A 27121-nucleotide genomic window follows, 5' to 3' on the forward strand; every position below is an offset into this window, starting at 1 on the left:
ATGTGTTCAATGAGTTCACAGGTGTTTCAATGAAGGACCTAATATTCCAGGTCCCGAACTGCATATTGAAGGGTGGAAGCTGCCTGTGCATGGATTTTTTTAACGTGTACTTGCCATTGCACACCAGCCACAACACGGGCTTGACAGAGCTTGGTCTTGGTCCAGTGGCAAAGGTTAACCAAGACGACTGGAGACCAGCTCTGCTGCACGGGCCATGGGCCTAGTGCGCACACATATTATAGTAAGCCGCTACTAGCTGCTATTCGACCCAGCACTGCCTGTTGATGGATCCACTGCAAGGATGCCAGGTTTCCTTCCTGAAAGGACATTAGTGAACCTACTGGGTTTTATGGCAATCTGATAGCTTCATGTTTACTTTTAGTGAAAGCAGCTTTTTATTTCCAGATTGAAAAAAAAATTGAATTCAATTTCTCAAACTGTCATGGTGGGATTTCAACTTGCGTTCTGTGGATTAGTAGTCCAGTAACATAACCACCACACTATTATTTATCTGTGAAGTTCTCCAGGCTGTTTTTAAGTGACATGATAAGGTGATAAATAAATGCAAGTCTTTTTGCCACACTGGGCGCTATATTTACCCACTGCACTAATAGGAAGCTAAATTGATATATTTTTTAGTGTATGTTGTTATTATGAATGCAAGACTAAAATGGGCAAAAATGTTACTGTTTTGTAACAGTGGTTAACTCAGATTTGAAAGTTCTGTATGTGTAAAATGAATTTTGCTACATCTTAGAAATTGCCCAGTGTTGCCAGTGGATGTTATCCAAAAGAATAGAGCTTTGACCAGAGCTGCTGAAATAGTTAAACATAGGCACGTGCAGTATCTGAATCACTACTTATGCCTCATTATTGTGTTTCTTCCAGACTGCCAGTCAACCTTAGCTTTACAGATTATGACTAAACGATGCCACGGGAAGAGGAGCTGCAGTGTATATGCCAGTTCCTATGAGTTTGGTGATCCCTGTTATCCAGGCATCCGCAAATTCCTCAATGTCATCTACACCTGCGGTAAGACAGTGGAATTCACTCTCAACATTGTCAAAATTCAGCAGCTCTTTATTTAACTTTTGTAAATATAATCTAAACGGTGACAACCACATGATCTCCTGGACAGGGTTTTGATCTCCTGAGGGGACCAGAGGAATTTTCCAGAGCAATTTTTCCCTTATAGGCCCCGTTTTGTTTGCCTCTCCCAGGAGATTACATGGCTGCGGGAGTGGGGTGCCGGAGGATGGGGGGGCGGGGTGGGGTGTGTGGGGAAGATGTGTTTAGTCATGAGGCTCCGGCCATTATGGGGTGGGGCAGTCTTGATGGAAGTCAAATCCTTCTGACATTGTTACCTGAAATTAGTTTGGACAGTTTGAACATACTTCCATAACTCAACTGTAACGGCACTAATATTGGCAACTCATTTAGAAAGACTATTCTTAGGATTAGAAAAGCCACGGTCATACAGTAGAAAGTGCTTGCCTTCTAATAGGAGGAAGCTCTGCAAGTAGTCATTGCTTCAGGAGGAGAAGGGGACAGGATAACTTTGAGAGGAAAACAACTTTTGAAAATAAAATGTAGGGTTTTATGATGAATGGAATGGTTATCTTATGACACTTAACCGATTTAATTTGCAACTTCAGCTCTCCAGGAGTCATCCCAAACTGTGAAACATGTATCTTGATATCTATTGCACCATACAGAAAAACAAAATCTGCTTCACCACGTTTGCTTTTAAGCAAAATTAATTTGCAGTAGGATTTCTCAGAGTTCAGATAGGAATGCTTCATTAATAGAAGTTATTTTTTGATTTGGGTTAACATCATAATTACATGTTATTTGCAAAACTATTGTGCAGTTGTCTAAATGTCAATACTGGGCACATAGTTGGCCAGGTGTAATGTTGGGGAGATGCCTGGGATTGTGATGACAGATAAAGTGGAAATAAATTCAACTCGGGCTGCATTACATTACAAGAGTAATTTTATGAAATTGTACAAGTTTGGTGTAGGTGTAAGGCATAGTAAAATACAGACTGCCTCAAATATTCAGTTTAGTATAGGAGGGAAGGATGCTGAACTTGTGCAGTGTAAATGTGGAGTAAAGTCCTGATCTGATTCTAGAGTGAACAGGAGTGAGACTCCTTCCTCCATGCAGTCACACTCTGCTTCACTCCACTGTCAATTGAGGAGCTGACTCTGGATTTAGATGGCACTTGTGCTGTAACTGTAGAGTTGGTATGTGGCCGAACCACTTCATATCACAGTTATATGCTTAGAATTGCTCTGGGCATTCTCCCAAACTACTGCCATAACTTCAGTGGAAGATTGGCAGAAACTCTGGTGAAGCAATGTAAATGTCATATGGTGGCCTAAGTCCTCTCCAAGGTTTCCGTGGATCTTTAATATTAAGGCAGTAGACCGGGAGAACTCCCATGGAAATTCTCCCCCAAAGTGTAAGTAAATCCTTGGACAACAATGCACTGATACTGGTCTGAGGTTAGAAGCGAAATTATTTAATGCGATTAAAAAAATGCTTGATTTTATAAAGAATATTTTACATCTGTGTGAATGCAGAACACAAATGTTTGTGAATCTTGTAATGAGAGCTCATTAATAAAACCTTCCAATGTGTATTCGGTATGAATGAGTTTTTATATAGTAATTTGTGTAATATAATGCTGGAATGGATGTTCACAATGACTTCAGCTTCCATATAGGTAGCTAGTGGCACTCGGGTGGTTTGATTAGTTTTGGTGGATTTGTACTATAAGCTTTTTAAAGTATTGAGTTTTCCTTTTGCTATTTCGATATCAGAGAATTGAGCACTTGCATTGTACTACAAACCATCATCATCATAGGCAGTCCCTCAGGCAAACTGATGAACTCATTTTAAATGGTGGAAGATGCCTATGCGTGAATTCTTTTAACGTGGGGTGGCCGTTGCACACCAGCCACCACACGGGCTTGACGGAACAAAGTCTTGGTCCAGTGGCAAGGGGATCCAAGACGACTGGAGACCAGGCTCCGCCGCATGTGCTGCATTGTACAGATCGGGTAAAAGGTGAGTTTCTGGATAGTCAGCCTCCTGTTAATAGGTGCGTGATATCTGTGTAATCTCCATGCCCTTTAGCACAAGAGCTAGTTCTCTATATGTTCAGGGTTAAGAAAACTTGTCAAGATCCACTTTCAGCAATTTCAATGCTGACTACTCTCAGTTTGATGTAACAATACAGCTCAAATCAGCATAGTGCAAATGAACAGTTAGTAAGTAATGCACAACAGTACAGGTTATCCTTGTACTGGCTACTCTGTTTTGCCTCTTTGATAAGTTTGGAGTTTTACGGTATTTAAAAGCTTGCTTTATAGAAATAATTTCTGTGCTCAAACACCAGCAAACTTAAAATCAATTCTAAGATTCACATTCATTCAAGAATTCACATTCCCTGCTTGTTTTAGGTGCACAAATATTGCAGAAATAATAAAAATAAAGAGATTACTAGAGTTATTGGGAATGTGCCCATCATACAAATATCTCAGCATTCCAGTGGGATCATGAGATAATTCCACAATCTGCAGGGAGTTGATCTTGAAAGTAGTGAATCACAGCTAATGGTTTTCTGTCCGTTCCAAAGGATGTAAGTCATGGATTGTGTGCTCATACTTTCCAAGTTATCCTTCCTATGAGTGTTGCTGTTCATTGACAGTGCTGGATTGCGCAATCACCTGTTAGCAATCTTTCAATTATATATGAGCATCGTTAACTAAACTCAATAAGAGGTAAATGATTTGTTTCTAAAACGTTATTAAATATTTTGCTCTATTTAGTAAACAAACGTAGGAGTGCAGGGTGTATTTATATGTTTTCATATTCCTCTGTGTGTTGTAAAGCAAAGCGGTTGTAAAACTATATAAAATATTGCAGTTCTTGTTGGTTATTACCATTTACTGTTCTGCTTTCATGATGCTAAAAACACACACATGAAAATATTCCATTATGTTAGACAGAACTAGACAGGATGAAGAACTAGAAAAAAATAAACCAAATTCCCTCTCCCAATTTTGGGAATAATACACATCAATTTATGGGCCGTAAGTTGCGGGTATGTATGATGTGTGCACTCTCCTGAAGAGGCCTGGCAAATGTTGGTTCTCAGCACACGGTGCGCATGCGGCAAGAACTGGCATTTGCGAACTGTCAAAATTTCTTTTGACAGATCGCACAGATCATCAGGAGAAAGACATACGCGGGCAGAGATTTGGGCTATTTGCTCAACTCCTGCCCAGCGAATGTCCTTCAAATTCTCACACCTGGTAAAAGCAGGCGTATAGCCTTCTTTTACAGAGTAAGAGTATTAAAAGATAAAAAAAATTAATTTTATCACTAATTTTTATATTAAGAACCCTGTCCATTTAAGGTGTTTATTTTTACCCCTATTAAAACATATATTTAACAAAAAATTTTTTTTTATCTAAAACATTTAATTAAATTCAATTTCAATTAATTTTAAATATGTGAGGTGTTTTTATTTATTGTGTTGTGTTTCTGTGTTTTGCGGGGTATTCTCATTGATAGTAATAGGAGCTCATACAAACGGAACTCACCATTATTATCAATGGGAATACTCCATTTTCTTTGGTAGTTCAGGCCCACATGATCCCAGATTACGCTTACATCCAGGCCCACTTGATCCCAGGTTGCTGTCTTTCAGATGAGATGTTAAACCGAGGCTCCGTCTGCCCTCTCAAGTGGATGTAAAAGATCCAAGGGCACTATGTCGAAGAAGGCCAGGGGAGTTATCCCCGGTGTCCTGAACAATATTTATTCGTCAATCAACATTACTAAAACAGATTATCTGGTCATTATTATGTTGCTGTTTGTGGGAGCTTGCTGTGCACAAATTGGCTGCCGCATTTCCTACATTACAACAGTGACTACACTTCAAAAAGTACATCATTAGCTGTAAAGCGCTTTGAGATGTCCAGTGGTCATGAAAGGCGCTATATAAATGCAAGTCTTCTTTTTCTTTCTAGCTGGCTTACTGGCTGTCAGTCTCAGACAAAGCTGCACATTGAAGGTTTTATGGTCTCCTCTTTAATTTAGTTATTTTTAATTAATAAGTCATAGTTCTTCATGATCTATTATTATTCAGCTAGTCTGACAAGTCATGTTTTTGTTTGAATATTAAATTTCTAGTATCGTTGCTAAATGAAATAACTTATAACTTTTAAAATATATAAAAAAGGAAAAGGAAATAATTGCATTTAACTAGCATCTTATCATGTCTCTGAGCAACATCCCACATAAAATGAATAGCATATTGAAGCACATCAATGTCTGTCTGTATCACTGCAGTTTAAGTATGTGATCTACCAGAATTCAACCTTGTAAATGTGAATTTATGAACAAGGTTCTGTTTTACCATCATGTTCCTCAGAATGGACTTGAAGCTAAAAGCTGAAACCTCATTGCTACTGATCACTTGATTTTGCAGATCATGTGGATTGAATCTTCGCATAAGAACATAAGAACATAAGAAATGGAGCAGGAGTAGGCCATACAGCCCCTCGAGCCTGCTCCGCCATTTAATATGATCATGGCTGATCCGATCATGGACTCAGGTCCACTTCCCTGCCCGCTCCCCATAACCCCTTATTGCCATCCACAATCCATTTAATTTTGTGACTGGTGTAAATGCTTGGCCATTTTGAGGTGGTGGTAATGTGGTGACATCATAACAACCATTTTCTGTCATTTCCATTTCATAAGCATAATCAGATCACTATAAAACTAGTATTCAGGGTTGCAGCCACTCCCTTCAAGGCAAAAGTGAGTTTAAATGGGAAGGCTTACATATTTACAGGTGCTGCAAAAACCTTATGACTGTGTGTAGTATTTTCTTGCTAATGCCCACTACTTTACTATCTGCCTTTGTGCTAATACCCGAGGGGCTGCCATTTATCCCCTCTCACGTTTCTCAGATAGTGCACATTGGTGTGTCCATTGGCATTTTCCCCTCAATCATTGTTTCTTGAAAGAAGAAAAGGAGGAGCTGAGGCTAAACTGCAGGTGGGACCGCCACACAGTATTTTACAGGCAGAGCTGCTCCAGCTGCCTGAGGTGGTCATACCCATCTGATATGGGAGATATTCCCTTAACCAACTCTCACACTCATCTGAAGTGCCTCTTGCCAGGACATTTATCAGTCACAGGCCAGATATGCCCGCAGGATACCATGACAGGGCAGCAACTTGCCGAACTCTAAGATCTGCAAACCCTCCTGGAAGATAGGAGGGACAGATTACTGGGTGTGCCAGGTAACAAGCCATCCAGGAGTATCAGACTTTCTGCCTGGACAGAAGTGACATTGGCACTCACTGCCAGTGACTTCTGCCATGCTGCCTTGTTCTCTTGTTGCTTTCTCCTCCTCCTCCATAAGGGTGGCCTGGAGAGGTATGCCCATGGAGAATGATATATCTTCTCCAGAGTCGTTCTGAGTGTGGAGAAGAGGGTGGGGATTAAAGTAGGGATGGGGTGAGACTTAAGCATTGCATTAGGGTGCTCAAGTACAAGTCTCTGAGAAAAACTGTGGAAAAAATGGGTTGAAGAACAGTTTGTAAAGCCAGAAATCATCAAACAAAGTTTGGGAATTCTTCAAGTCTCTGAAACTCCTCAGTTCCACCTAAAATCAGGTGACTGGGGGAGTAGCTGCGCATGTTTTATATGGGTCTAACTTTCAGTGCAGTAGTTGTGTGAAAGCAGGAACTTCCCAGGCAAGGTGCTACCAGATGAGTGCCGCTCATATGTAAATGAGCTCTTCGGGGCTTGGACAGGCGAATTATCAAAGCTGCCAAAAAGATTGAGGAAACTCATGTCTAGCTACAGCTGCCAACTCTGGTTGGATATATTCCTGCAGGTTTCATCACATGTCCTCCTACTGCCAACTGCCCTGCCCCCACACTGCTGCCATTGGTCACCCGGCATGTCCATGCTCACAGTGTATCACCTTCCTACGTCAATCAGAAAGACAACAGACTCTTCATTATCCGATTGGATGATTCTTCACTGTCAGTCAACAGCCTTTTCCCCATAGCCAATATTTTTATAACTAATAAACAAATGTGTTCAAAGAAAATAAAAAATAAATGCTTTTGTTCCCCCTATGATTTTTCTCCTGGGTTGTCCGCAGCAGTGTATTGGAGATTAGCCGTTAATTTATGGAGACTCCAGGGTAATCTTGGAGGGTTGGCAATCCTACATCTAGTGCACAAGAGCCATAACATACTAAATGCGAGTTTCTTCAATCATCTTTAGCACAATAACGGTGTAAGTATTGAAGATTTCAAGGAAATTCAGAGCAAATTTATTTTCGATTTTTCGTGCAACGGTGAAAGAAATAAAGGAGTTTAATGGAATTGGTAATCATTGAAAACCTTAGCTTGAGGCATTAAGGTTTCTCATGTTTAAGAAAGTAAGTGCACAGGGATGTTTAGTTGTTAACCCTAGAGAGATGATACTGCAGTACCAGACGATAGTCAATGACATGCCCAACAGGGGCACTGGAGGCGTCTGTTTCAAAAATGTACATTGTTAGTCATTATCACGATGAAGCACATTGTATCTTGTTTGATTTGTAAGGAAACTGAGAAGTGTCAGGGAATGTCGGAGAGATCAGAATTAGCTTGGTGAGTGTCTTCAACAATGGACTAAAGGGAGGGTTGGCTCCAAGGAATAGGTTTCCTGACTTGAGACCAATTCAGGGATCTTCTATTTAGGTCCTTCAGTCAACAAACAGTTTAGTTGCACTAAGAATTAGCTTTGGTTTGCCCAGGTGAGAAGAGCCAGCTCAAGACTGTTCTGTGTCACAGATTTTTGGAAAATAAGGTTAGAATAATCTAATTGATTATTGCATTTTCTCTTGGCGAGACTTGAGTCCAAGAAAAATATGTCATAGTAGCTTGTAGTGGATGTGTATACAATATCCTTACAGTGCCATTGTTGTTTCTTTTTGAACAATTTTATATTTTAATTTTGTTTGTTTTTGCTGGAATTGCTGTTTCTGATGTTATGTTGCTTTTCATTACCAAGTAAATATATAGAGTAAAATGTTACATTCACTTTGCATATCATTCATTGTGATGCCATTTATCATTAGCAGTTTAAATTGCCAGTTGGTGCAGTGACAGTTACTTGTGAGAGAATTGTGTCGTAAAAGTGCTTTGGGAAAGGTTCACCTGTTTACAGGCTGGAATATGAGCCTGACAGCTGAAGACAAAGCCCAAAGTGACAGCGAACATGAATAAATATCCTTTGTCGTACTGTACAGGGTCATCATTAATCATACTAATCAATGGCACAGGCACCCTTGGATTTGTAGTCCTTGTGGATTTTGAAGCATCAAGAGATTTTACGTACAAAAAATGTTGCAGTCGATTTTCATTTTTAGTCTACATCGGGCAGACGTAGGCAGCGTATCTGCTCCAGTCACTTTTAAAAAATTAATTTGTGGGATCTGGGCATCGCTGACGAGGCCAGCATTTATTGCCCATCCCCAATTGCCCTTGAGAAGGTGGTGGTGAACCGTCTTCTTGAACCGCTGTAATCTGTGTGATCAAGGTACTCTCACTGTGCTGTTCGGCAGGTAGTTCCAGGACCCAGTGACGATGAACGAACAGTGATATATTTCCAAGTCAGGATGGTGTGTAACTTGGAGGGGAACTTGAAGGTGATGGTATTCCCATGCACCTGCTGCCCTTGTCCTTCTCGGTAGTAGAGGTCACGGGTTTAGGAGGTGCTGTTGAAGAAGCCTTGACGAGTTGCTGCAGTGCATCTTGTAAATGATGCACATTGCAGCCACGTAGCGCCAGTGATGGAGGGAGTGATTGTTTAAGGTGGTGGATGGGGTAACAATCAAGCGGGCTGCTTTGTCCTGGATGGTGTTGAGCTTTTTGAGTGTTGCTGCAGCTGCACTCATCCAGGCAAGTGGAGAGTATTCCATCACATTCCTGACTTGTGCCTTGTAGATGGTAGAAAGGCTTTGGGATACCCAGCCCCTGACATAGAAACATAGAAAATAGCAGGAGTAGGCCATTCGGCCCTTCGAGCCTGCACCACCATTCAATATGATCATGGCTGATCATGCAACTTGAGAACTTGAGTACCCCATTCCTGCTTTCTCTCCATACCCCTTGATCCCTTTTGCCGTAAGGGCCACATCTAACTTCCTTTTGGATATGTCTAACGAACTGGCCTCAACAACTTTTTGTGGTAGAGAATTCCACAGGTTCACAATTCTCTGAGTGAAGAAGTTTCTCCTCATCTCGGTCCTAAATGGCTTACCCCTTACCCTTAGACTGTAACCCCTGGTTCTGGACTTTCCCAACATCGGGAACATTCTACCTGCATCTAACCTGTCCAATCCCATCAGAATTTTATATGTTTCTATGAGATCCCCTCTCATTCTTCTAAATTCCAGTGAATAAAAGCCTAGTCGATCCAGTCTTTCTTCACATGTTAGTCCTGCCATCCCGGGAATCAGTCTGGTGAACCTTCGCTGCACTCCCTCAATAGCAAGAATGTCCTTCCTCAGATTAGGAGACCAAAACTAAACACAATATTCAAGGTGTGGCCTCACCAAGGCCCTGTACAACTGCAGTAAGACCTCCCTGCTCCTACACTCAAATCCTCTCGATATGAAGGCCAACATGCCATTTGCCTTCTTCACTACCTGGTGTACCTGCATGCCAATTTTCAATGACTGATGTACCATGACACCCAGGTCTTGTTGCACCTCCCCTTTTCCTAATCGGTCACCATTCAGATAATATTCTGCCTTCCTGTTTTTGCCACCAAAGTGAATAACCTCACATTTATCTACATTCTACTGCATCTGCCAAGCATTTGCCCACTCACCCAACCTGTCCAAGTCACCCTGCAGCCTCTTAGCATCCTCCTCACAGCCCACATTGCCACCCAGCTTATTGTTATCTGCAAACTTGGAGATATTATGTTCAATTCCTTTGTCTAAATCATTAATGTATATTGTAAATAGCTGGGGTCCCAGCACTGAACCTTGCGGTACCCCACTAGTCACTGCCTGCCATTCTGAAAAGGATCCGTTTATTCCTACTCTTTGCTTCCTGTCTGCCAACCAGTTCTCTATCTATGTCAATACATTACCCCCAATACCTTTTGCTTTAATTTTGCACACTAATCTCTTGTGTGGGACCTTGTCAAAAGCGTGTTGAAAGTCCAAATACACCACATCCACTGGTTCTCCCTTGTCCATTCTACTAGTTACATCCTCAAAAAATTCACAAAGATTTGTCAAGCATGATTTCCCTTTCATAAATCCATGCTGACTTGGACCGATCCTGTCACTGTTTTCCAAATGCACTGCTATTACATTTTTAATAATTGATTCCAACATTTTCCCCATTACTGATGTCAGGCTAATCTGTCTATAATTCCCTGTTTTCTCTCCTTCCTTTTTTAAAAAGTGGGGTTACATTAGCTACCCTCCAATCCAAAGGAACTGATCCAGATTCTATAGAATGTTGGAAAATGACCATCAATGCATCCACTATTTCTAGGGACACTTCCTTGAGTACTCTGGGATGCAGACTATCAGACCCCGGGGATTTATCGGCCTTCAATCCCATCAATTTCCCGAACACAATTTCCTGAATAATAAGGATTTCTTTCAGTTCCTCCTTCCCGCTAGACTCTCGGTCCCCTAGTATTTCCTGAAGGTTATTTGTGTCTTCCTTAGTGAAGACAGAACCAGAGTATTTGTTCAATTGGTCTGCCATTTCTTTGTTCCCCATTATAAATTCACCTGATTCTGACTGCAAGGGAAATACATTTGTCTTCACTAATCTTTTTCTTTTCACATAGCTATAGAAGCTTTTGCAGTCAGTTTTTATGCTCTCTGTAAGCTTACTCTCATACTCTATTTTCCCTCTCCTAATTAAACCTTTGTCCTCCTCTGCTGAATTCTAAATTTCTCCCAGTCCTCAGGTTTGCTGCTTTTTCTGGCCAATTTATATACCTCTTCCTTGGATTTAACACTATCCCTAATTTCCCTTGTTAGCCACAGTTGAGCCACCTTCTCCATTTTATTTTTACGCCAGACAAGGATGTACAATTGTTGACGTTCATCCTTGTGATCTTTAAATATCTGCCATTGCCTGCTCTTGTCTTGCCAAATGACCTGCTCTTGTAGCCACAGTATTTATGTGGCTGGTCCAGTTAAGTTTCTGGCCAATGCTGACCACCAGGATATTGAATGTTAAGGGCGGTGGTTAGATACTGTCTTGTTGGAGATGGTCATTGCCTGCCACTTGCATGGCGTGAATGATACTTACCTCACTTATCAGCCCAAGCCTGGATGTTGTCCAGGTCTTGCTGCATGCAGGCAAAGACTGCTTCATTATCTGAGGAATTTTGAATGTCTCTGAACACAGAACAATCATCAGTGAGCATCCCTACCTCTGACCTCATGATGAAGGGATGGTTACTAATGAAGCCGCTGAAGATGGTTGGGCTGAGGACACTGTCCTGAGGAATTCCTGTAGTGATTTCCTGGAGCAGAGATGATTGCCCTCCAACAATCACAACCATCTTCCTTTGTGCTCGGTATGACTCCAGCCAGCCGAGAGTTCAGCTCGGTTAATAGTGGTGTTACCGAGCCACTCTTGGTAATGGAGATTGAAATCCCCCACCCAGAGTCCATTCTGTGGCCTTGCTGTCTGTGGGACAGCTTTCCCGATTTTGGCAAAGTCCCCAGGGTAGAAATTTACATCCGCCCGAAACGGGGCGCATTTTCCGTTTTTTGAAGTTTTTCTCCTCCGCATGGGTTGCGGCAGAATTGCCGTCGATATTCGGCGCTTGGGTGGTTTTTTTTGCTTGGGTCGGATGTAGTTGTGGCTGAGGGGCGGTAGTGGGCCGTGCCGTTCACTCATCAGCACCATGCTGTTGACGTCAGCACAACGCGGACATGTCACGGCGCGCTGATGCGTCACAACGTCTCTCCTCTTCAGTTAACAGGGAGGGCCGCTGCGAGTTCTGCATATTTTTCACATAGGTCCACTGGGGCCACCAAGGAGTTTTTCGGCTGGGCCAGTGGCCTGGCGCCCAAGAGGGGGTGTCAGGTACTTGTTGGCGGCCCGGCGAACCCAGGGGCATAATTGTTGGGCTGACCTGGCAGTCGGCCGACAAAAAATAAACTGGCGTCGCCGGCAGCGCCACCTCCCGTTTAAGGGCAGCTGCGCCGCCGACCAATAAGGACCAACAAGAAGTGCAATGACACAAAAAGCTGTCGGGGGCACCGGCCAGTGGCGGCACCACTCCCGCCGGGCAATTCCGCAAAAGGGATATTTCCCGTGGGGCAATTTCAGGAAGCAGTCGCGCTGTGCCGGTCAGCAAGGGTTGGCGCGTGCACGCCGCAGCGGGAAAATGGGTGGAGCAGTCCCCTACACCGCTTTGCACCTGATGAAGGGCAATTTGCAAAACGGCGGCCCCTCCACAGAGACTTGGCGGCCATTCCGCACCGCCCTGTGGCTGCTGCTTTCAGGTGGACAGAGGCCTTTTCGGGAAGGGCAATTTCAGCCACCCCAGATGTTAGCGGGGAGGACTTTGCAGGGTCGACTGGGCTGTGTGTGTCTTTGTCGAATCCAAAACCAATGCTTAGGTCGATGCCAGGGGGGGCGGTAAGGAAATGAAAACCTGCTCTGTTGACGAAGCAAGATTTTCTCTAATGCAGTTGCTCGCATTAAGCTATGAAGAATTGGTGGCTTTGAAGTATGTAATATCTAGAAGGAAATGTTACATATAATAGCAATAATAAAAGTAAAAGATTATGAAATCTATTGAATTTTAATCATTGAAAATTTAGATGTGAAGATAGTGATAATTGCCTTAAAAAAATAAATTTAAAAGGGCTCTTATGTTTGTTGCTTAGAGATATAAATATTGACATTTGTTCAGAATACTTTGAAGTGGTAATTGTCTTTATGTAATTAGAGCCCCAAGTTTACATTGGGTTTAATGCATATATTGACTTGATCTGCACAAATTTAAAATGTAACTTTAAAATTGAAAGAGTAGCATCATTAATTATCTTCTATAGAGAGTTCTGCTTCTGCTGGGCAGTCTGGTCCAGCTAGTTTTCTGACACCGTACTGGGTTATAGTCTAGGGAGGGGCGAGGAAGAAAGGTGCTGACATCCTGAGAGGGGACAATGCATGCCGCTCTCGCTGGACCACTGTCACTCTCATGGGGCTAGGGCAGAGCACGATCACTCATCTGTAGAAAGGTGTGGCCACCTCCAGGAATATTGCAGAAGACGAGTGACTCTATGAAAGCCCCTATCAACTTGCTCCACCAATCTCTCTAAAGAAGATGTCTGCTTCTCTAAGATGAAGCATAGGTTTGTGACCAGAGACTACATGGCAGCCATTTGAGTTTCCATCAAAGTGAAAAGCGTGCGAACATTGACTCCGATTGTGAGTTCTGGCTGTAGTATTGTTGGAGGAGGTCACACTCTCCAAGGTAGACTGCAGAGTGCTGATGTCATGTGAGATGATATCACTCGGGGTGGAAGTGGATTCCTTCACGCTTTCAGTCATGGTGGCGAGACTTTGCGGCAGAACTTCCAACATCTCATACAACTGCTTGTGTGAGGCAAGCAGTTTTATTCCCATAGCTGACCCCCTGCTGGGGTGGTGGAGGAGGTGGGGGGGGGGGGGGTGGGGTGGTGGTTGAGAGATGGTTAACGGTGATAGGACCCCCAGTGAATTTTTTTTTTCATTCGTTTGTTATTGTGTTATCGCCATTGGCAGGGCCACCATGAGGAAGGTAGCAGTAGGCCAATCTCTGTTGAGGCCTGTAAGGTTGCATGTCCATCTGTCTGTAGATGTTTCTGCCCCTGTAACAGCTCGTCCGCCTCTTCTGGTGCTGCAGTAGCTGTCTTGCTGTAGCACCGCTGGGATTTTGCAGCCAGACATTGTCAGGGTTCCCTGTAGCAGGAGTCTCACCGGGCACCAGCTATCCATAACTCCGGACCCAAGAAAATGGGCCGAGGTTGCAGCTGTGCTGGAGGAGTGGGCAGAGGTCACACCACACCCTGCATGAATAGCACCGTGCAAAGGAAAATCCCGACCAAGTTATCTTGTATGGGAAAGTGATTGACCCAGCATTCAGATTCAGATGATATTAGCTTTAGAAATAAAACACACAATGATTAAATAATTATTCTCTGTGCAATAATTTTTCTGTAACATAATTGTAGTCTATGGAGAAAGATCAGACTGAATACTGTGAGCTCAAAGTAACGTGTGACCTTAGTCTTTTATTGCAGGTCTCCAGAGTGCCTCTCCAACCTGTGAAGCCTTCTTAAATACCTGTGCTCCCAAGGGATTATGAGATCTCTTGGGACTCCAGGGAATGAGCCCTATGGTGGCTGTACAGAGTAAATACAAGTCCACATATATAACAACATTCCCCCCAAAGTCAATAGTGTAACTATTTACAATGTGAGTTGATCTGGGGCCCTTCTTGCCCTGGTTGATCATCTTGGTGTGAAAGCTGGTGTTGTTGAATCATTTGTTGGGCCCTCGCTGGGCTGCTGTGCAGCTGGCCTTGCTGGGCTGCCTGGTGTGTTGGGCCCTGCAGGGCTGCTGTGGATGATGGGTTCTGCTTCGTGGTCAATCGTGGTGTCGGTTGCCGCTGGTGTGTGTGTTAGGGGATCAAAAAGGGTAGGGTCCAAGGTGGGTTGCTCAAGGTAGTCCGTGAATCTGAGTTTGATTAGGTCCAAGTGTTTCCGGTGAATGAATCCATTTGAAAGTTTGACCCGAAACACCCTGCTCCCCTCTTTGGCCATGACAGTGCCGGGAAGCCACTTGGGACCTTGTCCATATTTTAAAACAAATACAGGATCATTGATTTCAATCTTGCGTGACACATTTGCGCTATCATGGTATGCACTTTGTTGAAGCCGCATGCTCTCTATCTGTTCATGTAGATCAGGGTGAACTAACGAGAGCCTTGTCTTGAGTGCTCTTTTCATGACCAGTTCAGCAGGTGGGATCCCAGTGAGTGAGTGGGGTCTCGTGCGGTAGCTTAGCAGGACTCAGGATAGGCGAGTCTGCAGTGAGCCTTCAGTTATCCTCTTCAAGCCTTGCTTGATGGTTTGCACTGCTCTTTCTGCCTGACCATTGGACGCTGGTTTAAACGGGGCAGATGTGACATGTTTGATCCCGTTATGGGTCATGAATTCTTTGAACTCAGCACTGGTAAAACATGGCCCTTTGTCGCTCACCAGGACATCAGGTAAGCCATGTGTGGCAAACATGGCCCGCAGACTTTCAGTGGTGGCAGCGGATGTGCTAGCCGACATCATCTCACATTCAATCCACTTGGAGTACACGTCTACAACCACAAGGAACATTTTACCCAAGAACGGGCCTGCATAGTCGATGTGTACCCTAGACCACGGTTTGGAGGGCCAAGACCATAAACTTAGCGGCGCCTCCCTGGGTACATTGCTTAACTGCGAGCATGTATTACATCTGTGAATGCAGGACTCTAAGTCCGCATCGATGCCGGGCCACCACACGTGGGATCTGGCTATCACTTTCATCATTGCGATGCCTGGGTGGGTACTGTGGAGGTCATTAATGAAGGTCACGACTCGATTGCCCCACAGAAGGCAGTCTGCCTGTATAGACATTTCACCTTTGCGTCACTGGAACGGCTTTATCTCTTCCTGCATTTCCACTGGGACACTGGACCAGTTCCCGTGAAGCACACAACTTTTGACTAGAGATAACAAGACGTCCTGGCTTGTCCAAGTTTTGATCTGCCGGGCAGTGATTGCTCACTCTCAAATGCTTCCATAACCATGGCTAGATCTGTGGGCTGCGCCATTTCCACCCCCGTGGTGGGCAATGGCAGCCTACTGAGAGCATCGGCGCAGTTTTCTGTGCCTGGCCTGTGGCGGATGGCGTAGTTGTATGCGGACAACGTGAGCGCCCATCTCTGGATGCGGGCCGATGAGTTGGTATTTATCCCTTTACTCTCGGAAAACAGGGATATAAGTGACTTATGGTCAGTTTCCAAATTGAATTTTAGCCCAAACAGGTATTGATGCATTTTCTTTACCCCGCTTCTTTTTCAATCAGTATCTCTCAGCTGTAGACAGACTCCTGGATGCATAAGCAACCGGTTGCAGTTTCCCGAAATCATTAGCTTGTTGCAATACGCACCCGGCGCCATATGACGACGCATCACATGCTAGTACCAAACGCTTACATGGATCATACAACACAAACAATTTGTTTGAGCACAACAATTTTCTCGCTTTTACAAAGGCATTTTCTTGGCTTTTACCCCAAACCCATTCGCCCCCTTTTCATAGTAAGACATGTAGTGGTTCTAGCAGTGTGCTGAGACCCGGTAAGAAGTTACCAAAGTAGTTCAAGAGTCCCAGAAACGACAGCAGCTCCGTCACGTTCTGTGACCTCGGTGCATTCTCGATTGCCTCCGTCTTCACGTTGGTGGGCCTGATGCCGTCCGCCGCAATCCTCCTTCCCAGGAACTCCACTTCAGGCACCAGGAAAACGCACTTCGAACGTTTTAATCTGAGGTCCATACGGTTGAGTCGACTAAGAACCTCCTCCAGGTTCTGCAGATGCTCGACTGTGTTCCGACCTGTGACCAAGATGTCGTACTGGAAGACCACAGTGTGCAGGACCAACTTCAGTAAACTTTCCATGTTTCTCTGGAATATCGCCGCCGCTGATCGGATTCCCAACGGGCACCTGTTATAAACAAAAAGATCTTTGTGCGTGTTGATGCAGGTGAGGGCCTTCGATGATTCCTCCAGTTCCTGCGTCATGTAGGCTGAAGTCAGATCCAGCTTCGTGAACGTCTTTCCTCCCGCCAGTGTTGCAAAGAGGTCGTCGGTTTTTGGTAGTGGGTATTGGTCCTGCAGGGAGAAATGATTAATAGTTACTTTGTAATCGCCACTGATTCTGACGGTGCCGTCTCCCTTGAGGACTGGGACAATAGGACTGGCCCACTCGCTGAACTCGATCGGTGAAATGATGCCCTCTCATTGCAGCCGGTCTAGCTCGATCTCTACCCTTTCTCTCATCATGTACGGTACTGCTCTCGCCTTGTGATGGATGGGTCGCACCCCTGGAATTAGGTGGATCTGCACTTTTGCTCCTTGGAATTTCCCAATGCCTGGTTTGAACAGCAAAGGAAATTTGTTTAAGACCTGGGCACACGAAGTGTTGTCAGCGGGCGATAGCGCTCGGACGTCGTCCCAGTTCCAGCGTATCTTTCCCAGCCAGCTCCTACCGAGCAGCGTGGGACCATCACCCGGTACCACCCAGAGTGGTAGCTTGTGCACCGCTCCATCGAAGGAGACCTTTACGGTAGCACTGCCGATTACAGGAATCAGTTTTTTTGTGTAAGTTCTTAGTTTCATGCGAACTGGAGTTAAGACTGGCCTTGAGGCCTTGTTGCACAACAACCTTTCGAAAGTCTTTTTGTCCATGATGGACTGGCTCGCGCCCGTGTCCAGCTCCATTGACACCGGGAGTCCATTTAGTTCAACATTCAGCATTATCGGGGGACAATTCATGGTGAATGTGTGTACTCCATGTACCTCTGCCTCCTCTATCTGAGGCTCTGTTTTGTCATGATCCTCCTCTGCAACATGGTGGTTTGCAGGTTTAACAGGCTTAGGAGCTCGCCTGCACATTCGTTGGAGGTGTCCCATTGTTCCACAGCCCTTGGAAACGTATCCTTTGAATCGGCTTAAATGGAAATGATGATCACCCCCGCAGCGCCAACAAGGTGTTAATGGCCTTGATTTCATCACCCTTTATGGTGGACTCTGAGACTTCTGTGGATGTGTAGCTGCAGGTATGTGTGACGTTACAATTCGAAAACAACATCACTTTGTTCACAGTACTTGTAGCAGCACTTGTGTGCTGAGAGATTTGCTTAGTATTGTCACTGGTGGCAATGAACGCCTGGACTATCGCTATGGCTTTATTCAAGATTGGGGTCTCTACAGTCAAAAGTTTGCGAAGTATGGTTTCGTGGCCAATGCCAAGTACGAAAAAATCTCTGAGCATGTGCTCCAAATATCCTTCAAATTTTCAAATTCACAATGCCCTGCAAGGGGTCTTAGCTTGGCAATATAACTCGCCACTTCCTGACCTTCAAACCTTTTATAGGTGTAGAACCAGTACCTCACCATCAGAACGCTTTCCCTCGGGTTCAAATGCTCTCGGACCAGTGTGCACAAATCGTTGTACGATTTCTCCGTGGGTTTCGCTGGAGTGAGCAGATTCTTCATGAGGCCACACGTTGGTGCCCCACAGATGGTGAGGAGGATCGCCCTTCATTTGGCAGCGTTCTCTTCCCCATCTAGCTCATTGGCCACGAAGTATTGGTCGAGTCGCTCCACAAAAGTTTCCCAATCATCTCTCTCCAAAAATTTCTCCAGGATGCCCACTGTTCTCTGCATCTTTGGGTTCGCTATCTGTATCTCGTCGCCATTTGTAGTGCACAGAGTAAGAGTCAGACTGAATACTGTGAGCTTAAAGCTTAGTCTTTTATTGCAGGTCTCCAGAGTGCCTCTCAACCTGTGAAGCCTTCTTAAATATCTGCGCTCCCAAGGGATTATGGGATCCCTTGGGACTCCGGGGAATGAGCCCTCTGATGGCTATACAGAGTAAATACAAGTCCACATATATAACAATAATGATCTTATTGGATTGAAAAGTTTATTGGAGGACCAGAGCGTGCTACATACATATCACTCTATCTGACATACACAGGTTTGAAAGCAGCTGCACAATTTGCCTGTCAGATTCAGAATTACACCCCAGGAAACAACTGAAGTTCTGCAATCACAGTACAGTTCTCAAATTAAAAATCAATTGTGCCTAAGAAGTGGAGTTGTGGGAAAAACTGGGGGTAATCTGCTCACTTGTGAAATGGAAGTCCGAATGCACTGCTGATCAAGCAATGACCGCTGTGTATTGGGAGTTAATGTGTAATATGTAATTAAAACAGAGATACAGTGGGAAAAGATAAACACTGTTATTTCAGTTTGCCTTGGAAGGAGTTCAATGGTTATTACTTGAAAGCTACAAAGTGCCTTATCTTTCTTTATTGCGCTGAGCATTGGTTGCAGCACAATATTTCAGCACACTGTGGGAAAAGAAACACATATAAAGATTAATCCACCCAGATGATTACAGTCTTCTCTCTTTCTGGATGTGACCATAGATTGGAAAGACACTGCAAGTGACTTCAGTCCTGGTTCACGTTACTTTCATAAAAGGAGCCAAAGTCAGCTGTTGTCTGTGGCATTGAACTCACCCCAAAAAGCACTGCGATCCACCCTTCTGGCTTGTGCCAACATTGTATACCAATTTGAGACCCTGAATGTCCAGGAACATTTAAAGAGCTGTGAGTGCAATGAAGAAATATACAGCTCAAGGGCTTGGGGGTGATTTAAGGCCCCAAACATCTGCAAACTTTTAAAAGTTGCATGAGTCATGCGAATGACCATTCAAAATGCGGACAGCTTTCACAAAACACAAGAACACAAGAACATAAGAAATAGGAGCCGGAGTAAGCCATTTGACCCCTCGAGCCTGCTCCTCCATTTAATAAGATCTTGGCTGATCTGATCATGGACTCAGTTCCACTTTCCTGCCCGCTCCCCACAACCCTTTATTCCTTTATCGCTCAAAAATCTGTATCTCTGCCTTAAATATATTCAATGACCCAACCTCCACAGCTCTGCAGATTTACAACCCTCTGAGAGAAGAAATTCCTCCTCATCTCAGTTTTAAAAAGGCAGACCCTTATTCTGAGACCATACCCCCTAGCTTTAGTTTACCCTATGATTGGAAATAAACTCTCTGCATCCATCTTGTCCAGCCCTCTCATTATCTTTTTTGTTTTGATAAGGTCACCTCTCATTCTTCTGTGTTAAGTATACAAGAACTACACGAGGCTGAGTCCTGTGCGCTAAACTTAGTGTGACCTTAGTTTTCTTTATTACAACTCCAGAGTGCCTAAACAACATGGCCCTGCATCTGCATGTGTGTGCAGGTGAACATTAGGACTTCAACAGTCGCACCCTCTGGTGGCAAGTATTACATAGTTACATACAAAACATCACTCTTCCCCAAAGTCTTTGGTACAAGTTATTTATAAGTGGAGGCGATCTGGAGCCCTTCGCTCCCTGGTTGATCATTTAAGTTCAAACCCTGGCGTGTGTGAGTTGGTCGGACCATTGCTGCACTGCACCGCGGCTGGTCTGATCGGACTGTCAGGAACGGTGGGTTCATCCTCGTGATTGATAGCGAGGTCGATTGCTGATTGGGTGTGTGTTGGTGGATCGTCGATGGTGATGTCCACTTCAAGTCGTTTCTGGTTGTCAGTAAATCGCAATTTGGCCTGATCTAAATGCTTTCTGCACGTTTGGCCATTTAACAGTTTGATTATAAACACCCTATTCCCTTCCTTGGCCAAGACAGTGCCAGCAACCCACTTGGGACCATGACTGTAATTCAGGACAAACACAGGGTCATTAACATCAATGTCACGTGAAACAGTCGCGCGATCATGGTACATGTTCTGCCGGTGTCGCCGGGTTTCCATGTGACCATTAAGATGCGGGTGGACTAGGGGGAGCTTGGTCTTCATTAACAATTCTGCCGGGGGAACCCCAGTAATCGAGTGGGGTCGAGTCCGGTAACTGAGCAGAATGCGAGACAAGCGGGTCTGCAGGGAGCCGTCCGTCACGTGTTTCATGCTCTGCTTAATTGTTTGGACTGCCTGCTCCGCTTGACCTTAGACGCGAGCTTAAATGGAGCAGACCTGACATGCTTGATGCCATTGCAGATCATAAACTTGCTGAATTCCGAGCTAGTGAAACACGGTCCATTGTCACTGACAAGGACGTCGGGCAAGCTATGGGTGCTGAACATGGCCTGGAGGCTTTCAATGGTGGATGTGGTCATGCTGGATGACATGATTACGCATTCAATCCATTTGGAGTAAGTGTCCACTACTACTAAAAACATCTTTCCTAGAAAAGGGCCGGCAAAATCTAAGTCGATCCTGGACCACGGTTTGGAGGGCTATGACCACAGACTCAGTGGAGTCTCCCTTGGTTCATTGCTCAGTTGTGAGCACGTGTTGCACTGATGCACGCATGACTCCAAGTCCAAGTCAATGCCGGGCCACCAAATATGCGACCTGGCAATTGCCTTCATCATGACAATGCCTGGGTGGGTACTGTGTAGGTCGCGTATAAACATTTCCCTGCCTTTTTTTGGCAAAACCACGCGATTAGAGACAATCCGATTGGATGGACATTTCATCTTTGCGTCAGTGAAACGGCTTAATTTCATCTTGCATTTCCCTGGGAACTGCCGACCAGTTCCCATTTAGGACATAACTCTTTACTAATGATAGCACAGGATCATGCCTGATCTGGCGAGCCGCGACGGGTGACCCCTCACTCTCAAAAGCATCCATGACCAGTAGCAAGTCTGCGGACTGCGCCATTTCAACCCCAGTGGTGGGTAATGGGAGCCGGCTGAGAGCATCGGCAGTTTTCAGTGCCTGGTCTGTGGCGGATAATATAATCATAGGCGGATAATGTTAGTGCCCATCTTTGTATGTGGGATGAAGCATTGGTATTTATACCTTTGCTCTCTGAAAACAGCGAAATGAGCGGCTTGTAGTCAGTTTAAAGCTCAAACCGAAGTCCAAATAGGTATTGAAGCATATACACATGCTAACGCCTCTTTCTCGACCATACTATAGGCTCTCTCAGCCTTAGACAGACTTCTAGATGCATATGCAACTGGTTGGAGATTGCCCGATACATTGGCTTGCTGTAACACACAACCGACCCCGTACGAAGAGGTGTCACAAGCTAGCACTAAACGTTTACATGGGTCAGAGTGTACAAGTAACTTATTTGAACATAGCAGGTTCCTGGCCTTCTCAAAGGCCTGTGTCTTGAGATTTTCCCCAAACCCAGTCACCACCCTTATATAGCAACATGTGCAAAGGCTCTAACAGCGTGCTCAACCCGGGTAGAAAGTTACCAAAATAGTTGAGGAGTCCCAGGAACGAACGCAGCTCTGTCACATTCTTGATGGTCTCTGTCTTTGAGTCCAGCCTGATGCCGTCTGCTGCAATCTTTCTCCCCAAAAATTCGACTTCTGGTGCCAGGAAAACAAACACAGAGCGTTTCAGCCTGAGTCCCACTCTGTCTAGGTGACTTTGAACCTCTTCCAGGTTGTGTAGATGTTCGACCACCGATCAGGATGTCTTGAAACACAACGATGCGCGGAACAGATTTCAGCAAACTCTCCATGTTTCTCTGGAAAATGGCTGCAGCCTAGTGAATCCCAAAAGGGCACCTATGGTTATATAAACAGCCCTTTGTGTGTGTTGATGCACGTCAGTCTTTTCGAAGATTCAACAGCTCCTGTGTCATGTAGGTGGAGGTTAGGTCCAACTTGTGAACGCCTCCCCCCCCCCCCCACTAACGTTGCGAACAGGTCATCTGCCTTGGGCAGCGGGTACTGGTCCTGTAGTGAGATTCGGTTAATCGTTACCTTGTAGTCTCCGCAGATTCTGCACGTGCCATCGCTTTTCAACATCGGAACAATTGGACTGCCCACTCGTTGAACTCGACTGGCGATATGATTTCTTTGCGTTTGAGTCTGTCCAATTCCATCTCGACTTTCTCCCTCATCATGTATGGAACTGCCTGAGCCTTGTGATGGACAGGCCGTGCATTGGGGCCTAGATGGATCTGTACCTTGGCGCTTGTGAAGTTGCCGATGCCTGGTTCGAATAGCGAGGGAAACTTGCTCAGCACTTGAGCACACGAGGCATCATCCACTGAAGATAGTGCTTTGATGTCATTCCAATTCCATCTAATCTTTTCTAGCCAGCTTCTGCTGAACAGCGTTGGGCCATTGCCTGGAACAATCCACAATGATAGGTCAAGCACAGCTCCATCATACGATATGCACTGCCCACTTGCAATGACTGGTATGAGCTCTTTGGTGTAGGTACGCAGCTTTGCATTAATCGGGCTCAGTTTGGGCCTTTGTGCCTTATTGCCGCACAGTTTCTCGAAAGCCTTCTGGCTCATTATTGACTGACTCGCATCCATGTCCAACTCCATGGATATTGGAACTCCATTTAATTTGACTTTCAGCATTATAGGAGGGCTCTTGGTGGTGAAGGTATGTATTCCATACACTTCTTCCTTGGGTTGAGTTGCCAGTGCTGCGTGATCCGCGCCGGATCGACCATCTTCTGCCACGTGGTGTGTCGCAGCACGTTTGCACATTCGCTGGAGGTGCCCCATTGTTGCGCAGCCTTTGCACACGTACTGCTTGAATCAACATTGATGGGCCCGATGATTACCCCCGCAGCGCCAACATGGTGCTAATGGATTCACATTCACCCCCGATGGCGGATTCTGAGTCATCACAGGTCTTGCAGCCAAAGACGTATAGGCTCTGCCATATGCAGTTCGGCCTGCTAGTGACGTCATTTTATGCACAGTACTTGCTGGTGAGCTTCGATATTGAGAAGATATCTGTTTGGTGTTATCATCTGTGGCCATGCATGCTTGGGCGATCGTGATGGCCTTGCTCAGGTCTAGGGTTTCGGCAGCCAACAGCTTTCAAAGAATGACCTCGTGACTGATGCCCAGCACAAAAAAGTCCTGCAGCATTTGCCCCAATGCAGCTCCAAAATCACAAGGTCCCGCGAGGCATTTCAGGTCAGTGACATAATCTGCCATGTCCTGGCCCCCGGAGCGATGGTGCGTGTAAAAACGATACCTGGCCACGAGGATACTCTCTTTCGGCTTGAGGTGGTCCCGAACCAGCATGCACAACTTTGTATATTCCTTCTCCATTGGTTTTGTCGGTGCGAGCAGATTCTTGATGAGGCCTTATATTTTAGGCCCACAGACGATGAGGAGAACTGCCCTGCACTTGGCCGCATTAGTGTCTCCTTCCAGCTCATTGGTCACGAAGTACTGGTTGAGACCCTTGACGAAGGCTTCCCAATCATCACCCTCTACAAGTCTCTCTAATATTCCAACGGCAGCCATGGTTGCGTGAAGGTTCGTATTCTGTTACTCGTCGCCAATTGTTAAGCATACAAGAACTCCACGAGGCTGAGTACTGTGAGCTCAACTTAGTGTAACCTTAGTCTTCTTTATTACAACTCCAGAGTGCCTAAACAACATGGCAGCCAACCTTTTATACTGGCCCTGCACGTGTGTACAGGTGACCATTAGGACTCCAACAGTTGCGCCCTCTGGTGGCAAGTATTACATAGTTTCATACATAACATTCTGAACTCCAATGAGTATAGACCCAACCTACTCAACCTATCTTCATAAGTCAACCCCCTCATCTCCGGAATCAACCTAGTGAACCTTCTCTGAACAGCCTCCAATGCAAATATATCCTTCCTTAAATACAGAGACCAAAACTGTACACAGTACTCCAGGTGTGACCTCACCTGTACAGTTGTAGCAGGACTTCTCTGCTTTCATACTCTATCCCCTTTGCAATAAAGGCCAGCATTCCATTTGCCTTCCTGATTACTTGCTGTACCTGCATACTAGCTTTTAGTGTTTCCTGCACAAGGACCCCCAGGTTTTTTCTCCATTTAAATTATAAGCTGCTTTTCTATTTTTTCTGCCAAAGTGGATAACCTCGCATTTTCCCACATTATACTCCATCTGCCAAATTTTTGGCCACTCACTTAGCCTGTCTATATCCCTTTGCAGATTTTTTGTGTCCTCCTCACAATTTGCTTTCCCACCCATCTTTGTCTCATCAGAAAACTTGGCTACATTACACTCGGTCCCTTCATCCAAGTCATTAATATAGATTGTAAATAGTTGAGGCCCCAGCACCGATCCCTGTGGCACCCCATTAGTGACTGTTTGTCAACCGAAAAATGACCCATTTATCCCGACTCTCTGTTTTCTGTTAGTTAGCCCATCTTCTATTCTTGCTAATATATTACCCCAACCCCATGAACTTTTATCTTGTGCAGTAATCTTTTATGTGACATCTTATCGAACGCCTTCTGGAAATCCAAATACACCACTTCCACTGGTTCCCCCTTATCCATCCTGCTCATTACATCCTCGAAGATCTCCAGCAAATTTGTCAAACATGATTTCCCTTTCATAAAACCATGCTGACTCTGCTTGATTGAATCATGTGTTTCCAAATGTCCTGCTACAGCTTCCTTAATAATGGACTCTAGCATTTTCCCAACGACAAATGTTAGACTAACCGGTCTATAGTTTCCTGCTTTCTGACTGCCTCCTATTTTAAATAGGGGTGTTACATTTGCGGTTTTCCAATCCGCTGGGGCCTCCCCAGAATTCAAGGAATTTTGGGAGATTACAACCAATGCATCCACTATCGCTGTAGCCACTTCTTTTAGGGCCCTAGGATGCAAACCATCAGGTCCAGGGGACTTGTCCACCTTTAGTCCCATTATTTTACCAAGTACTATTTCATAAGTGATAGTGATTGTATTAAGCTCCTCCCTCCCTATAGCCCCTTGATTATCCCCTGGGATGTTTTTAGTGTCTTCTACTGTGAAGACTGATACAAAATATTTGTTCAAAGTCTCAGCCATTTCCCTGATTCCCATTATTAATTCCCCAGTCTCATCCTCTAGGGGACCAACATTTACTTGAGCCATTCTTTTCCTTTTTATGTACTTGTAGAAACTGTTACTATCTGTTTTTATATTTCGTGCTAGTTTACTTTCATAACCTATCTTTCCTCTCTATTATTTTTTTGGTTATTTTTTGCTGACTTTTTAAAGTTTCCCAATCCTCTGTCCTCCCACTTGTCTTGGCCACATTGTATGTCCTTTTTTTCAATTTAATACCATCCATTATTTCCTTAGTTAGCCACGGATGGTTATCCCTTCTCTTACAGCCTTTCCTTCTCATTAAGATATATTTTTGTTGAGAGTTATGAAATATCTTCTTAAAAGTTTGCCACTGGTCATCAACCGTCCCACTCTTTAATCTATTTTCCCAGTCCACATTAGTCAACTCTGCCTTCATACCTTTGTTATCTCCTTTATTTAAGCTTAGGTCACTGCTTAGAGATCCAAGTTTCTCACCATGTTATGCTCACTCATTCCTGGAGAATCCTTTACTAGGATATTGTTTATTAATCCAATTTCATTACACAGTACCAGATCTAAGATCTAAGATAACCTGCTCCATGGTTGGTTCCGCAATGTACTGTTCAAGGAAACTATCCTGGATACACTCTATGAACTCTTCCTCAAGGCTACCCTGGCCAATTTGCTTTGTCCAATCAATATGAACGTTAAAATCGCCCATGATAATTGCCATTCCTTTTTTACAAGCCTCCATTATTTTTTCATTTATACTCCGTCCAACAGTGTAGCTACTGTTAGGAGGCTATAGACTACAGCCACCAGTGATTTTTTTCCTCTTATTATTTCTTATCTCCAATCAAACTGATTCAACATCTTGATCTTCTGAGCCAATATCGTTTCTCACTAATGCACTGATCTCATCCTTAATTAACAGTGCTACCCGACCTCCTTTTCCTTTCTGTCTGTCCTTCCGAATTGTCAAATACCTCTGAATATTTAGTTTCCAGCCTTGGTCGCCTTGCAACCACGTCTCTGTAATGGCTATCAGATCATACCCATTTGTATCTATTTGTGCCGTCAACTCATCTACTTTTTACGAATGCTGCGTGCATTCAGATAAAGAGCTTTTAAATTGTTTTTTTTACCCTTTTTCCCTGTTTTGACCCCACTTTCTGATTCACTTTTATGTTTATACATTCTTTCCCTTCCTGTCACACTCTGGTTTTCACTTCCCCCAGTGCTACCCTGCTCTATTGCCTTCTCATTATTCTTTGACTTCTTAAATTATCGCTTCGCTGAACCCTCCCCTCCACCACTATTTAGTTTAAAGCCCTCTCTACAGCTCTAGTTATTTGAT

The 27121-nt window shown here is 44.5% G+C and overlaps 1 protein-coding gene across 1 annotated transcript in view; it reads left to right on the forward strand.

The window, feature by feature from the left end:
- Positions 1-27121, forward strand: part of LOC139266825 (protein eva-1 homolog C) — a 328149-nt gene that overhangs the window by 175316 nt on the left and 125712 nt on the right. Inside the window, exon 4 of the mRNA XM_070884432.1 lies at positions 889-1032. Within this exon, the coding sequence (XP_070740533.1) occupies positions 889-1032 (144 nt within the window). The remainder of the gene's footprint in view (positions 1-888; positions 1033-27121) is intronic.

Source organism: Pristiophorus japonicus, chromosome 7 (assembly GCF_044704955.1).
Source record: "Pristiophorus japonicus isolate sPriJap1 chromosome 7, sPriJap1.hap1, whole genome shotgun sequence".
Classification (NCBI taxonomy): Eukaryota; Metazoa; Chordata; class Chondrichthyes; family Pristiophoridae; genus Pristiophorus; species Pristiophorus japonicus.